Here is a 13,643-nt window from a genome sequence, read left to right on the forward strand (position 1 = left end):
ATATATATACTTTGTAGGGTCTATTATAAATAATTCGAGAAGTTTCAAACTTTATATAACCTCTATACTATGGTGGAGGGTATAAAAAAAGGAAAACGCATCAATTAAATGAAACAATTTACAAAAAAATGTATACGGATTTTATTCGTAAACTATTTGATATGAATATGTATAAAGAGCAGTGAATGTAGTGTAGTTGTGGTAGTTAAACGTAGCGGGTGTGTTGGTGTAATTTATGTTTAGGGCCCTTAACTAAAATCATGAAACAAACTAAATACTATACTATGCTATATATATGTGAAGCGCATACACATGTGATTTTCTGAAAACGAAAAAAAAACCAAAACAAGTTTAAAATTTTAAAGTTTCAGGAGAGCAAAAAAAATAAATTTTTCATCCAAAAATTGATGATGTTTTAATTTATGTTTCTAATTAACATCCGATTTTAGGCTTTTCTTCTTTCAAAAACTGTTGATTTTTCTTTTAAAAATGGATTCTTGCCATGAAACAAAAAGCTCTCGGAAAGTACAAAAAATTCGCAGCAATAACTTAAAATGTACACAAGTTCTTTTCCCTTCAGAAAACCACAGATACATATATATATATAAAATATATTTGTGTTATTTACATTTATCTCGAAAATATATAATATATATATAAATAATATTAAGAGTTTTTTTATTATAAAAATTTCATTATTAAAAATCATTATTGTGCACTTTTTCTTTCATTATCGAAATTTGTATATAAAATAGTTTTTCATTTTTTGCCAGATATTATGATACTCAAAGTCACCTATCTAATAGTTCCAAGTGTTGAGAGATAAAAGCATTTGCTCCTTATTTCTTTCACTTTTTTTCTTTAATGTACATTTTATTATTATTATTATTACTATTGTTAAAAATTATTAACACTAAACTACTTATGGTGTAATTTTTATTAAATAAAATTAAAATTAAAATGAAAAAAAAAAAATATTACACACTAAAAGGCAAGATATTTGAACATGTACTTGTCAACGGTTGTTTCGATTTCAAACTACAAAAGTGGCTTGGAATACTACTACTTTGCATTTGTATTGAAAGTTTTTTGTTTCGTTTCGATTTGTGATATGTTGCTTGGAATGGAAGACGTTACTGTTACGCTCTCAGCTCGACGGCTAACTCAACTCATTACCTTCGTAAAGACTTTCACAGCTCTCCAAGAGACGCAGCACCGGTGAAATGTCATAGGGATACAGCTGGCGCGACACCAGCCTTGATATTTGCAGTCTCAATCGTATCAAGACACTCATCGCCTCGTCCAGTGTGCTAGCACCCATACCAAAGTCATGGCAGCTCTGTACAAACATGGACCAATTCATCCGTATGTACTTGAGGAAGCGCAACAAATACAACAGGAAACACGTCTCATTGCTAACCAGCAAATCAAGCAGTAAATCCGAACTGTTCGATATCATTTTCAGGAACTCTAGGAATGTGTAGACGGGATTCAACATGGAAACCAATTCGGGAAATGCATTGTTGCGAAATGATATGCCAGCCGTGACGTCCAGCGTACACACCATGGCCTCAATCAGATGATCGTCCTGATCATCGAATAGATGTATTAGAATTTTACTAAAATGACATTCAGGATGGAATTCCAGAGTGTGTTTAATAAATGATTCCAGTTTGCGCAGAACATCTCGTATGGAGCGTTCAATTAACACCATATCCTGAAAGGCATCGTAATCCGTGGAATCAATAGACGAATCCGATGAATCGCTGCGTATTTCCTTGACCGTAACGGCTATTGACTTCAGGACGAGTAGCACGATTTTCTGTAAAATCGTCTTGTCCATCTCAATAACTTCGGCCGCATTCAAGGCACTTGAGTTGACATCATCGTGTCCATAGGGATGATGTTGAAGTGACTGGGCGGCGTATGCAACTGGTTTCCGCTTGAAACCAATAAAGCCCACAATATTCTCCGGCTGTCGACGAGGTAGAGATTCTAAGATACGAAAATCCTTTACATGCCGCACAATTTGATGTGCCAACATACAGGTTTCGTCGGGCAACATATCCTGCAGCGCCAATGTGGAGCCATAGCACAGGGCCTCATTGAACAGACACAACATTTGTTTGTACACTGTGCACGACAGGTGCTGGTTCAAAAGCAATTCGAATTTATCCAACTGGGCATAGAATGGCAAGGTCTCCACTATGGAGAGATTTGCTTTTACCGAAATGATATTCTCCCATAGCTGGAGAAAGTTCAAGATGCAGTTTTCGGCATTTTCCACATCCAAATGATTGGCTATTAGCGCCGACATATTCTTCACCAATGCAGGCCACTTGTTTTCGAGTATTTTGATGGTAATGCATTTAAGATGGGTGGTATCAAAACTTTCCGAGTCGGTGAGCGTGACCAGATGACAGCCTTGACCCAATGTAGTGTTATGCTGAGGATGATGATGATGATTAATTAGATGCGTTTCCATACCATTAAAGTGATGTTGTTGATGTTGCATGGCCGCTGTGCTATGGGCATAAATAGGTCCACTACCCTCATTGGCAGCCGACACATCGTCAATATTCTCCGTAGAACGATAATGCATGGCAAAGTAATTGCTCTCCAGCGAAGTTTGTTGTGTTTGGAAATGCAAATATCCATGTCTACTCTCCCCCACAGATGTCGAAGCCGTCGGCTCCGATATACTATGCGTTTCGGCAATCTCTTCCTCCAGGGGATGTAGATCAATGTCCTTCCATTCAACAATGCGTTTAATTATCTCCAAGCTAAAGTGCATTTTTTGAACGGCAACATAATCCAGACGATCAAAGTTAAACAGATTATCCACCAGTTTCTTTAACCAATCATCGTCCATTTCCTGTTTGGCTATAACCAGAAATGAGGCCAGAACACGTCCGGCCAGAAACTGTACATACATATTGTTATAGCCCGCCAGGACGATGATCTCGTCGATGAGATTGTGGTCATTGCGTATCAGAGCATCACAAACATCCATGATACGCGCACATATAAAGCCCTTGGAGTTCTGCTTTAGATATATGTCAAATAGTAACTGTAGATTCGAGAGGAATTGCAAGAGTTTATTCGTCGGCCATTCACTTAGGTTTGCCACACGTTTCTGGCCATTGGCATCCATTGAATAATGCGATTGGAATGGCTTTCGCAGCATACGCTCCGAGACTCCACACAAACACTGTCTATTCAAAGATTCTTCAAATTCCCGCATATCCTGGGAGGCGGTAATTTCATCCAGCCTTTGTGCCCGCGCAGGTATTGTTGTTGTTGCATGGTTAGTATTTGGTACAGTGTGGCAGGATGTGGTTAGATTATTGTTAAGTAATTTATTACTGCTGCTGGCGATGTTGCTGGCCGAAGACAAGGACAGCAGATCAGGTAGTGTAACCCGATCCACCTCGTCGGCTGAATGGTCATTGGAACTACACACACTACTGCTACTACAGCCACTTGAGGCACTTGCTATCATATTGTGATCATTGTGTATAGCTACGGATGAATCTTCTTTGGATGTGGGCAAGATGCTGGTGGCTATGTTTTGTACACTTAACAGCTGTGTTAGCGAAGATGCTCTCGAACTACTCGGGGTGGATGACGGTGAGTTATTTGACGATGAACTTTGTGTGGCTATAGAGTTTACCGAGGACGACAAGGAGGAACACAAAGGAATCTTATCACTGCTATAAATTATATCCGGAGGGCATGGTATGGCTGCAGTAGAAATATTTGAGACAGGAGTCGAATTTTCAACTGTTGTTGATGGCTTTATTTTTTCAATTTTCTGCCGTTTAGTTTGGGGCTGTTCATGGTTGGCACTATTGTTCGCAAGACTCAACGATGACGGATTTATGTTGGCATTTATATTATTGCTATTGTTGTTGTTGTTGTTATTCGAATTTTGAACTGTGGAAGGCATTCCGGCTCCTGGCATCAGCACATAGTTAAGGTCCCCTCTACTCTGGGTATCCTTTTGGGAAGACATAGCTCCAAAGGCGTGACAGACGTTCCTGACGTCCAATTCAAAACAGTTGATGGACCAAATGGAGATTTTAATTTATTCCTAGAAATACAATAATTCTTGATCATTCACATCACTTTAAATTCACGACAACAAAAGACGAAAATAAGGAACAACAAAAACACCAATCCAAGAAACGCTCCACCATCATCATATACATAGCATTGTTGCCTCGCATTGTGGTGAGTAGTGATGCCATGACAAAAGGGCTACTGTGCTACGCAGCTTCACAAGGTTACGTGTGCATTTAACTCTAAAGCAGTAGCAATCCTTATGGCTTCAGGATTTTGGTTATTCCAGGGCAGTTGCTGGCGTTTCCATTGAATATTTGTAATTTTTGTTGATTTTTATCTCCGTTTTATTTACCTTTTTAGCTTTTTTTATGTTAAAATGTTTTGTTTTTGATATCTGCGCACAACACTTCATTTGTTTTCGTGTACCAAACCGAACGTATCATGTTGATCGTTAGCCACAAACATTGTACGGAATGTTGAGTATATAAAATTATTGTTTTGAGTAATAATTAATTCGGAATAAAATAACACAAGCCACAGTAAAAGAATTTTTCAATTTTTTTCTTGATTTCGACTTCTTTTCTTAATTCACATACTATGTCGCCATCTTGCTTTGACATTAGGGATACGTAGGTCGACTTTCGCGTTGTCTTGAATTCCGCCTTCAATTCATATTTTGTTGACTATTTCGTTCTCACATCTCTCATATGAACACTTATAATTATCATCTTTTTCGTATTAGTTGTAACACCCTGTTGTTTCAAAAGGTATGTAATCAGAGGGGATTTTTATGAGAAATATCACTTTTATTTAGCCCTCTCTCATAAAAACACACTCTTCTTTCAGTGTAAATTGGGACTCTATATTTTTTGCTCTGTAAGTCCTGATTTATACTAGACGAGTTTACTGGCAGCAATTTTTGCCGTTCTCTTTAGAACTTGCCTCTTGCATTTTTACAAGGCAATTATTTTCAATGGGCAATATTTTTCATCACTGTATTTTTTGTCATTTATAATTATATTTTGGTATAAAAATAAAAACACAAAAGGCAATACGAGCAATTGTTTTCCATGTCCTTTTCCCTTACCTCTGTCTAATACAAACGAATAATTGCCGCCAGAAAAAATGCCTAATATAACTTCGGACTAAGGCTAGTTTGCCTGATGTTTAAACGTGAAAATAAATTACAACATACACAAAATTTTATTTCATTTTCATTTCATTTATTTATTTATATGTTGAGATGAAAAAGCCATTAGGCCAATAAGTATCACAATTATCAAAAAACTATAAAAGTGTACTCCAAAAAAATCTTAAAAATATTACATAGTGTATCTTAAACTAACATTAGAAATCATATGTAAAATATGGAAAAAAAGGCTCCCCAGCCAATGAAAATGTATTTAAGTCTATTGCTGGTAATAAAAAAAACAACATTGAATCAATAGATACAGCATTGTCATATATCATTAACAAACTAATTTTTAACCTCCATTTGCCTCTACAAAGTTTTCAAACATGCGGCAAAAAACACCGCGAGAAAAAGAGAATTGTCGTACCTCAGCTGGAAGCTGATTCCAGATTCATGCGGAACGAACTATGAAAGATTTTTCATATAGAGACGTAGAAAAATTAAAATGGATTCTTGCAGGTTCTGAAACAGAGCATTAATAAATTTGCACTACCTTTGTAATCATTGCACCATGAGTGCAGCCGACAGTATCGATAGAAAAAATATCAATCGATATCCCCTTTTAAAATTAATTGTCGATACTATTGATATTGACATCAATTATTTGCCACCTCTAGAGCTGATGATGCATCTGGTTTAACTTTAGAGATTTGGAGAATTACGAGTAAAAAAAAATGCCCTGTTGCTTGGACGAATCGCCTCGAGAGGATTTGGATGTTTCCTTGCAAATCTTATCGCTCTACAATACAGCACAGCATGTGGATCCAGTGACTGACCCCCAGGTGGTACGGGAAATAACGCAAACTGATCATCTAAACAAGAGGTTGTTGTCAACATTTCTACAAAGAATGAATGTTATGGATCTGCCATCCTTATCTGATAAAGATGATGACGAAAATGCCAATGAATTCGACGATTAATTTCTTCTTTTGCAGTATTTTTTTTATGTAACTAAACTTATGGAAAATAAAACTTATAAATAAGGAAAACTGAAATGGACAGCTGATTGTAATGTTATGATTATTATATGCGTCGTCTTTTGTTACTCTGAACAGGAGGCGGTGGCGGTGTGGTTGAGGGGCTGTTTGATTCCAATGACATAGAACCTCTGGTACGCTTTGGCGTTCGCTTGGGAGCATCGGAAAGTTTTGCAGTAAGTTTCTTATCCAAGTCCTTAACTGTGGGCGTTGTGCTAGGTAATTTGGTTTGTGTAAATGATTTGTCTGGAATAAGGATTTGCCTTATATTTTCATTGAAAGACTTGTGGAAAAAACTTACCTTTAGTTGTGTTGTCGGTTGCGACCGCAATTATGGATGGAGGGTCGCTATTGTCCTCAACAATATTGCCTCTTTTCTTCGATAGAAGCAACGAAAATTCGGCTTCGGGCAAAGAAAATTCTTTTTCATCATTGGGAAATGGCAGTGGTTCCAATTCATCTAGAGCCTCCAGATTGTACAAGGTTCGCAAGTGACCCCAAACACTCTCTGTGTCACGGTTTAAGCCTACAAAACAAAAACAAGTTCCCTTGTATATATTGGCTCCAACTTAGCTATTACAATGTGTGAGCGTATGTGCTTACGTTCGGCAATACAGGCTATGTAGAAATGCTTGTTAACACCGACAGGCTTTAGGCCCGCCATGGCATAAAATAGCTGAATCTCTTCCTCGGGTGTCCATTCTTGATCTGCAGGAGCAGCCAAGCTCCTTTCTCTTGCTGTCATCGTCATTGTGCAAAGGAAAAAGGGAAGTTTTAAACTTGTGCTGATTCTCGTAGAGGTGGCAAATTATTGATGGCAATATCGATACTTTATTTTTATAGATAGTTTTCATCGATATGTTTTGATCAAATGATGGTGCTAAACGATAACAGGAAAACCCCAGTAGGAAAATTTATTCAATGGGAATCGAATTCTGCATAAAATTAGAATCCAGTAACATTTTTATAAATAAAATATATAGCCAGGGAGAAACTTGGACTCAGCATTGAAGCAGGAAGAAATATTATTCCTCTTCTTCATGTTTATATATTTTTACTTTTGATATGGAATATTTTTTTTTGCAAAGGCTCAGTCTTATATTTAGTTTCTAATTAATTTTCTATGAAAATTGCCAAAAAGGCCCTATTACTGACGCTGAAGTGTGAGAGAGCAAATATTAAACGGTCCGTTACTCTCCCTCACTACCTCATAAACAACTCACTAGTCTGGCAGAAATAAATACGAGAAGTAACGGCGTCGTAAGTTCGTAGGGGCTTCGACATTCCTTTATAAACTGAAAGCAAAGAAATGGCTTTTGGTGAGCACGTGTTGGGTTTCTCGCCCGATGGAAAACTTTTTGCCCTTATCAATGATCAAGGAGTTCTAAGGATATGGGACACAGATACCAACGAACTCAAACAGGAATACACACCGAATTTGCATTTGTCTGGACCATGTTCGGCCCTGGTGTGGATATCGGTTTCTTTGCCAGGAAGTGTTGTCAAAGACAAGAAAGTAAGTAAATGCCACATGTTTCCTGCAACCAATAACTGAACAAAACACTCCATTTCTTTCACAGGGTAAAAAGGCAAGAAAGTCCAGTGAAAGCAGTGAGTCTCTTTACATTGCCCTGGGTACCTCAAAGGGACATGTCTCGTTGTATTCCTATGCAGAGGCAAAGGTAATGTTGAATGCTTGAAATTTGAACATCATCCACTGATTGTTTTTTTTTTTTCGTAGATTGAACGTAGTCTTAAGGGCGAGGGACATAATGGCAAAATAACATCAATCATAAGAGATACGGAGGGGCATCTCTATACCTGCGGAGAAGATTGTCATGTTATTGTTTGGTCTCTGGCGGAAGAAAAACAAATTAGGTCGTGGAATGTGGGCCCCGAAAAGCCATTTAGTATTTCATTAATGCCTACATCCAATTCATTGGTCGTGGGCTCCCGCACCCTTAAAGTATATTCCACAGAAAAAGAAGAACTGGTGCAAACATTTACGGGACACACTTCAGAAATAAATCATATGGCCCAATTTGTGAGCAATGATGGTGGTGAATATGTTCTTACAACCTCACGAATGGAACGTATAATATGCTTGTGGAAAATCGGAAAGAAAGGTCGCAATAAACCAGCTGCTTGTACTCTTCTAATGGAGGACATAGCCCACAGTCTTACATGTCACATTGATGATGAGAACACACTGCGGGTATCCAGTGTTACACGAAGTGGCGTAATACATCTATACGTTTTAGATATAGATGGCATAAAGGCTGACAAACCATTGAAGCCAAAAGTAACCATTAGCATTGCTGCCGATAGTGCAACTGTTATTGAGCCGATTTCGGCAGTGGCAGCTTCACTCCAACATGCAAACAGGCAAGGAGAATTGCTATTTGCTTATGGCGATAAACATTTCGTCGTATTTGAACAATTGAAACCAAGTTTCGCTGAGAAAATGCAGGTTTTGATACGCACTGACCCGCGAAAACATGTCAAACAACAACTGTTGGGAAAACGCAATGAAATCGGATCTGAGAAGACATTAAAAATGATAACACCCATAATAGATGCCAAGGATGTTGATTACAAGTCATCAATATCTGTGACAAAGAAGAAACTGAAATCCTTAGATATGCCCATGGAAGCTCGATTGCAGAACCTCAACCTGAATGTGGGCGATGGCAAAGTAATACCCCAGGCTCAAAGTAAAGTACAGTTGTTGGTACAATCCCTGCACAGTAAAGATGAAACGTAAGTTGTGATTTGTACATACATCTCCTTCGATAGATATATTTAATAATGACTGATATTTTCCCCAAAGGTTATTACGCTCCGTGTTATGCACAAAAGATATGAAGACCATAGAGCTTACATTGCAGAAATTACCAGTCCAATATGTGGGCACTTTGGTCAATGAATTGACATTGTTAATGCAGCAAAGACACACAAAGTAAGTGGCATACATGCTTGTTATGAATAGTGCAATAATATGCAATTTAACTACTCCCGTTTAGTGTTGAATATGCAATGAACTGGCTGAAAGTCCTGGCCCAGACCCATTCCAGTCAACTTATGGCTTTGGGTGCTGAAGATTTGCTGAATAAATTCGGTCCCTGCATTGGAATAATTGAACATAGAGCCAACTGCTTGAAAGAGTTGTCAAAGTAGGTTTTACATTTAAGCCAATCGAGAGTTTAAATTAACTACATATTTGCTTTCAGATTGAATGGCCGATTGCAGTTGCTTGTTAGTCAAATAAAACGAAATAGTGAAATGGATCAAGACAACCTTAAGAGTGATAATTTGTTGGTCTTTGAAGATAACGATGGTACGCCAAACAACTTTTAAAAATGTCAAACATTTTTTAAATAATATTCAATTTGATTTTCTAGATTCATCAACGTCGGATCTAGATGATGCCATTAACAAATCTTCTTCGGACGATGAATGGGAAGAGGGCGAAGATGAGGATCAGAAAAATGGAGGGGACTCTATGGATCAGGATGACGATGATGAAGATGATGAAATGTAGTTAGAGTACAAATCTAAACTTACTATATTCTTAAGTTATATTTTTAGGTAGTTAGTAATGTCAAAATATCCAATGTTCAAGGTCCCCCATCTAATCAATCAAATACAGTTCCGGCCGTATTTTTTTAAAACATCTAACAAATAGGTATTTTTATTGTTTTTTCTTGAATACATTCTACATCTATGTGTTTTTTGATGATGAAGTATATACGACAATAGGTTGTAACAATTTGTATATCTCATTTGTGTAAATATGACAACGACAGAGGGCATATAACGCTGATATTCACGTTTAACTTAGTTTTCTATAGAATAGTTTCTTATAACGTTTGTATGTAAAAGCTTCTAATTTGTGTGAGTATGTGTGTTTTGGGGAAATTTAGAGATTAAGCAAATAATTCTACCGATTGCACCATATCTCCAAAGGAATTTCTTTTTAAAAATTAAAATAAGGATAACATGTTTAAGGTACGCTAGACAACTTTGCAATGCTGCTGAGTGTATTGGAGAAGCGGGGTGGTGATTGATTTAAGACCAATTAGCTTTGATGAAATTGATAAGACCATTGGTGGAGGAGTCATGTGAGGAAACGGGATCCTTGTTGGCCAATTCCGGTTCAATAGCCTTTGCCAATTGTTTGCCAAGTTCAACACCCCATTGATCGAATGAGTTGATGTCCCAAACAATGCCTTGGGTAAAGATTTTATGTTCATACATAGCTGTGGGATAGATAAAAGGAGAAAAGAAGTGTTTACGTTCATGATATAGTTTTTCTGTGGGTTTTGTGGTTTAACCTACCAATGAGAGCTCCCAGAATGAAGGGAGTCAGCTTCTTGACAACAATGGAGTTTGTGGGACGGTTGCCGGTAAACACTTTATGTGGCAAGAGCTGTTCTAGTTTCTCCCCCTTAACGCCAGCCTTTTCCAGTTCAGCCTTAGCTTGCTCCGATGTCTTGCCATATGCCAGAGCTTCAGTCTGGGCCAAGAAGTTGGCAAGCAAAATCTTGTGATGGACACCACCGGCAATTGGGTTGTGGGTGTTTGCTGGAGCAATGAAATCACATGGAATCAAACGGGTACCCTGGTGAATAAGTTGATAGAAAGCATGTTGACCATTGGTTCCAGGTTCACCCCAAATAATTGGGCCAGTGTTGTAATCGACGACTTTGGAGCCAGTTTTGGTAACAAATTTACCATTACTCTCCATATCGCCTTGTTGGAAGTAGGCAGGGAAACGGTGCAGGTATTGGTCATATGGCAAAATGGCATGGGTTTCGGCATTGTAGAAGTTGGAATACCATATTCCCAGCATGGCCAAGATGACAGGGGCCTATAAAAGATTATTTCAATTAAAAAAAAAATTAAAACAAAAAAATTACAAAAAAAAACTTACGTTTTGCTCAAATGGAGCGGTTTTGAAATGCTTGTCCATAAAATGTGCTCCTTCCAACAATTGTTCAAAATGCTCAAAGCCAATGGATAAACAAATTGATAAGCCAATGGCGGACCACAAGGAGTAACGTCCTCCAACCCAATCCCAGAAACCAAACATGTTCTTGCTATCAATGCCGAATTCAGTGACTTTCTCTTTGTTGGTGGACAAAGCAACAAAATGCTTAGCAACGGCTGAGGGCTAGAGCGAAAACAAGAATTTAACATAAATTATCATGCTTTTGCGTGTACATGTGTACGTAACCGCAAATTTCGAAGATACTTACATCTTTTGTTTGTTCCAATAACCAATTCTTGGCCGAGGTGGCATTTGTTATGGTCTCTTGTGTGGTAAATGTCTTGGAGGCAATGATAAACAGTGTGGTTTCATAGTTAACTTTCTTCAAAACCTCGGCCATGTGAGTGCCATCAATGTTGGAGACAAAATGGGAACGTAGACCCTTGCAATAGGGTTTCAAAGCTTCTGTGACCATAAGAGGACCCAAATCGCTGCCACCAATGCCAATGTTGACGACATCTGTGATTTGCTTTCCAGTGAAACCGCGCCAAACTCCGGAAATAACTTGATTGGTAAACTCCTTCATGTGCGTCAATTCAGCACGAACATCGGGCATAACATCTTTTCCATCAACCAAAATGGCCTCATCACCGCGATTGCGCAAAGCAATGTGCAATACAGCACGGTTTTCGGTGATGTTAATGGCCTGGCCAGACATCATGGCATCACGGGCCTCAGCAACGCGTCTCGTCTTGGCCAATTCCAAAAGAAGACCCCATACTTCTGGGGTTACACGATTTTTGGAGTAATCAAGTAAAATGTCGCCATCATTGGGCGTACTGATGCGCAAGCTATAAAAAAGGTTTGGACATTATCAACACGACTTAATATTTTTATCCTCTAAAACAGATAGTAATGGGGAGTGAAAAAGGACCGACCGTTCGTGATTTAAGAGAAAGAAAAAAACTGAAATTTCAAAATCCATTTCTTTTTAAATGATTTGAAATACATTTTTTGCGTACCGTTTATTTTTTACATTTGATAATTATTAATTAATTTTTATGGCATCATGATGTCGGTCATTAAATTAATTCTTTTGTCTATTGATCTAATGAATTCCAATTAATTAAATACCAAATTGCGAATTGGCAGCAATAGGGGCAGGGAGTGGCAAGGGACAATTTCAAATTGGGAGTGAAATTTTAATTCTAAACAAATATAAAATTCATGTACCCGACTCCAATGGAAGTAAACAAAAAAATTGTTTAATAAATAGCAGAAATATGTTCTTTAGTTCCATATTCCCATTAGTTAATTATTAACGCATATGACGTCTGCCACCGAAGTCTAATTATTAAATGAAAACCTCTTAAGACAATGTTGCAGTCTCCGATATTCGGCTAAAAAAATTAAATAGAAATGTTTGCATTTTTGCAAACCCCATCTGAGTGTGGGACTTTCACTTTTATCGAATGTTGATGGCCTTTTGAAATTGAATCTCATGAAGGTGCAATCAAGCAATGGTGTCATGTAATAGTTAGTAAAAGTTCTGTATAATAACCTTGATGTAACCTGGACTATGTTCGCATATTTAAACAAGGATTAACCATATGACAGAGATTATTTGAAAGTTCTAGCAATAAAAACTGTATGCATTGTAATATAGATAATGAAAATGAAACAGACAGACAATGGTTACCTGAATTTTTTGAAGCGCTCAGCATCACTTTCGAATAGATTTTTTATGTTAATTTTTTCGCCATTCTCTTTGTAATAGTCGGCAATTTTTTTGTAAACCGCTTCCGTTGAGAGTAGAGGTAGTGGACCAGCCATTTTAAAAAGGGTTTTACAAAAAGAAATTGAATTCAAATGTGTTCTAGAAAAGTAAGTATAGTTTTTCCAAGCAAATGCCGACTGGATACGTGCTGCGGTTAGAATTTTGAACTTAACTCAACTCCAGCAAATGAATACAACGAATACAGAAAGTTTCAATGTCAAATGAAAAACAAAATTCGCACAACATATGGGCGAAAGTAAAGGGGATACAGCAGGGCTGTATTTGGCGGCAGTAAACGTTACAGGAAATACAACTCGGCTTCTCTCAGAATACAACTCTTATAAGTACCCAGCACACACGTTTTTTAACGTTTTCCTTTTTTTGAATTAATTAAATATGGGTTATGAAACATCATGAAAGTCAACGAAATATTCTATTTTGATATCAAAGACAAATCTGAAATACTAATAGCCTTCGAAATGAAAAATCTTTAGACTCCCATTTGAAAAATAACGAAAACTTTGAAGTTTCTGACAAGATTATACTATTGGTAGGTTTTTGTCATTAAGTTTGTAATACCTCGAAATATATATTTTAGACCCCACAAAGTATATATATTTTCTTGATTAGCATACAGTTCTA

The 13,643-nt window shown here is 37.4% G+C and overlaps 4 protein-coding genes across 5 annotated transcripts; 1 reads left to right on the forward strand and 3 right to left on the reverse strand.

The window, feature by feature from the left end:
• Positions 1-109: 109 nt before the first annotated feature.
• On the reverse strand, positions 110-4,800 carry LOC131805601 (protein lines-like). Its single transcript, XM_059128959.1, has 2 exons — positions 4,418-4,800; positions 110-4,093 (listed from the first exon to the last, which is right to left on the reverse strand). Exon 2 carries the CDS (start codon positions 4,013-4,015, stop codon positions 1,160-1,162), a length of 2,856 nt encoding a protein of 951 aa, XP_058984942.1. The 5' UTR covers positions 4,016-4,093; positions 4,418-4,800; the 3' UTR covers positions 110-1,159.
• A 1,188-nt stretch (positions 4,801-5,988) lies between these two features.
• On the reverse strand, positions 5,989-7,029 carry LOC131805603 (MRG/MORF4L-binding protein-like). Of its 2 annotated transcripts, none has more exons than XM_059128962.1 (3): positions 6,838-7,029; positions 6,536-6,760; positions 5,989-6,449 (listed from the first exon to the last, which is right to left on the reverse strand). In XM_059128962.1, exons 1-3 carry the CDS (start codon positions 6,983-6,985, stop codon positions 6,130-6,132), a joined length of 693 nt encoding a protein of 230 aa, XP_058984945.1. In that variant the 5' UTR covers positions 6,986-7,029; the 3' UTR covers positions 5,989-6,129. The 2 variants fall into 2 exon arrangements, with proteins under 2 accessions (XP_058984945.1, XP_058984946.1); XM_059128963.1 differs by having other exon boundaries at positions 6,178-6,480.
• Positions 7,030-7,504: 475 nt separating this feature from the next.
• Positions 7,505-9,916, forward strand: LOC101895580 (WD repeat-containing protein 43). The gene is made up of 7 exons (XM_005191709.4): positions 7,505-7,750; positions 7,815-7,916; positions 7,976-8,994; positions 9,065-9,193; positions 9,258-9,407; positions 9,465-9,571; positions 9,636-9,916. Exons 1-7 carry the CDS (start codon positions 7,544-7,546, stop codon positions 9,773-9,775), a joined length of 1,854 nt encoding a protein of 617 aa, XP_005191766.3. The 5' UTR covers positions 7,505-7,543; the 3' UTR covers positions 9,776-9,916.
• Positions 9,895-13,235, reverse strand: LOC101891378 (glucose-6-phosphate isomerase). The gene is made up of 5 exons (XM_005191684.4): positions 12,924-13,235; positions 11,493-12,075; positions 11,168-11,407; positions 10,573-11,104; positions 9,895-10,493 (listed from the first exon to the last, which is right to left on the reverse strand). The coding sequence occupies exons 1-5, from the start codon at positions 13,055-13,057 to the stop codon at positions 10,303-10,305; spliced, it is 1,680 nt and encodes a 559-aa protein (XP_005191741.2). The 5' UTR covers positions 13,058-13,235; the 3' UTR covers positions 9,895-10,302.
• Positions 13,236-13,643: the final 408 nt, after the last annotated feature.

Source organism: Musca domestica, unplaced genomic scaffold, assembly GCF_030504385.1.
Source record: "Musca domestica strain aabys unplaced genomic scaffold, Musca_domestica.polishedcontigs.V.1.1 58, whole genome shotgun sequence".
In the NCBI taxonomy this organism is placed as follows: domain Eukaryota; kingdom Metazoa; phylum Arthropoda; class Insecta; order Diptera; family Muscidae; genus Musca; species Musca domestica.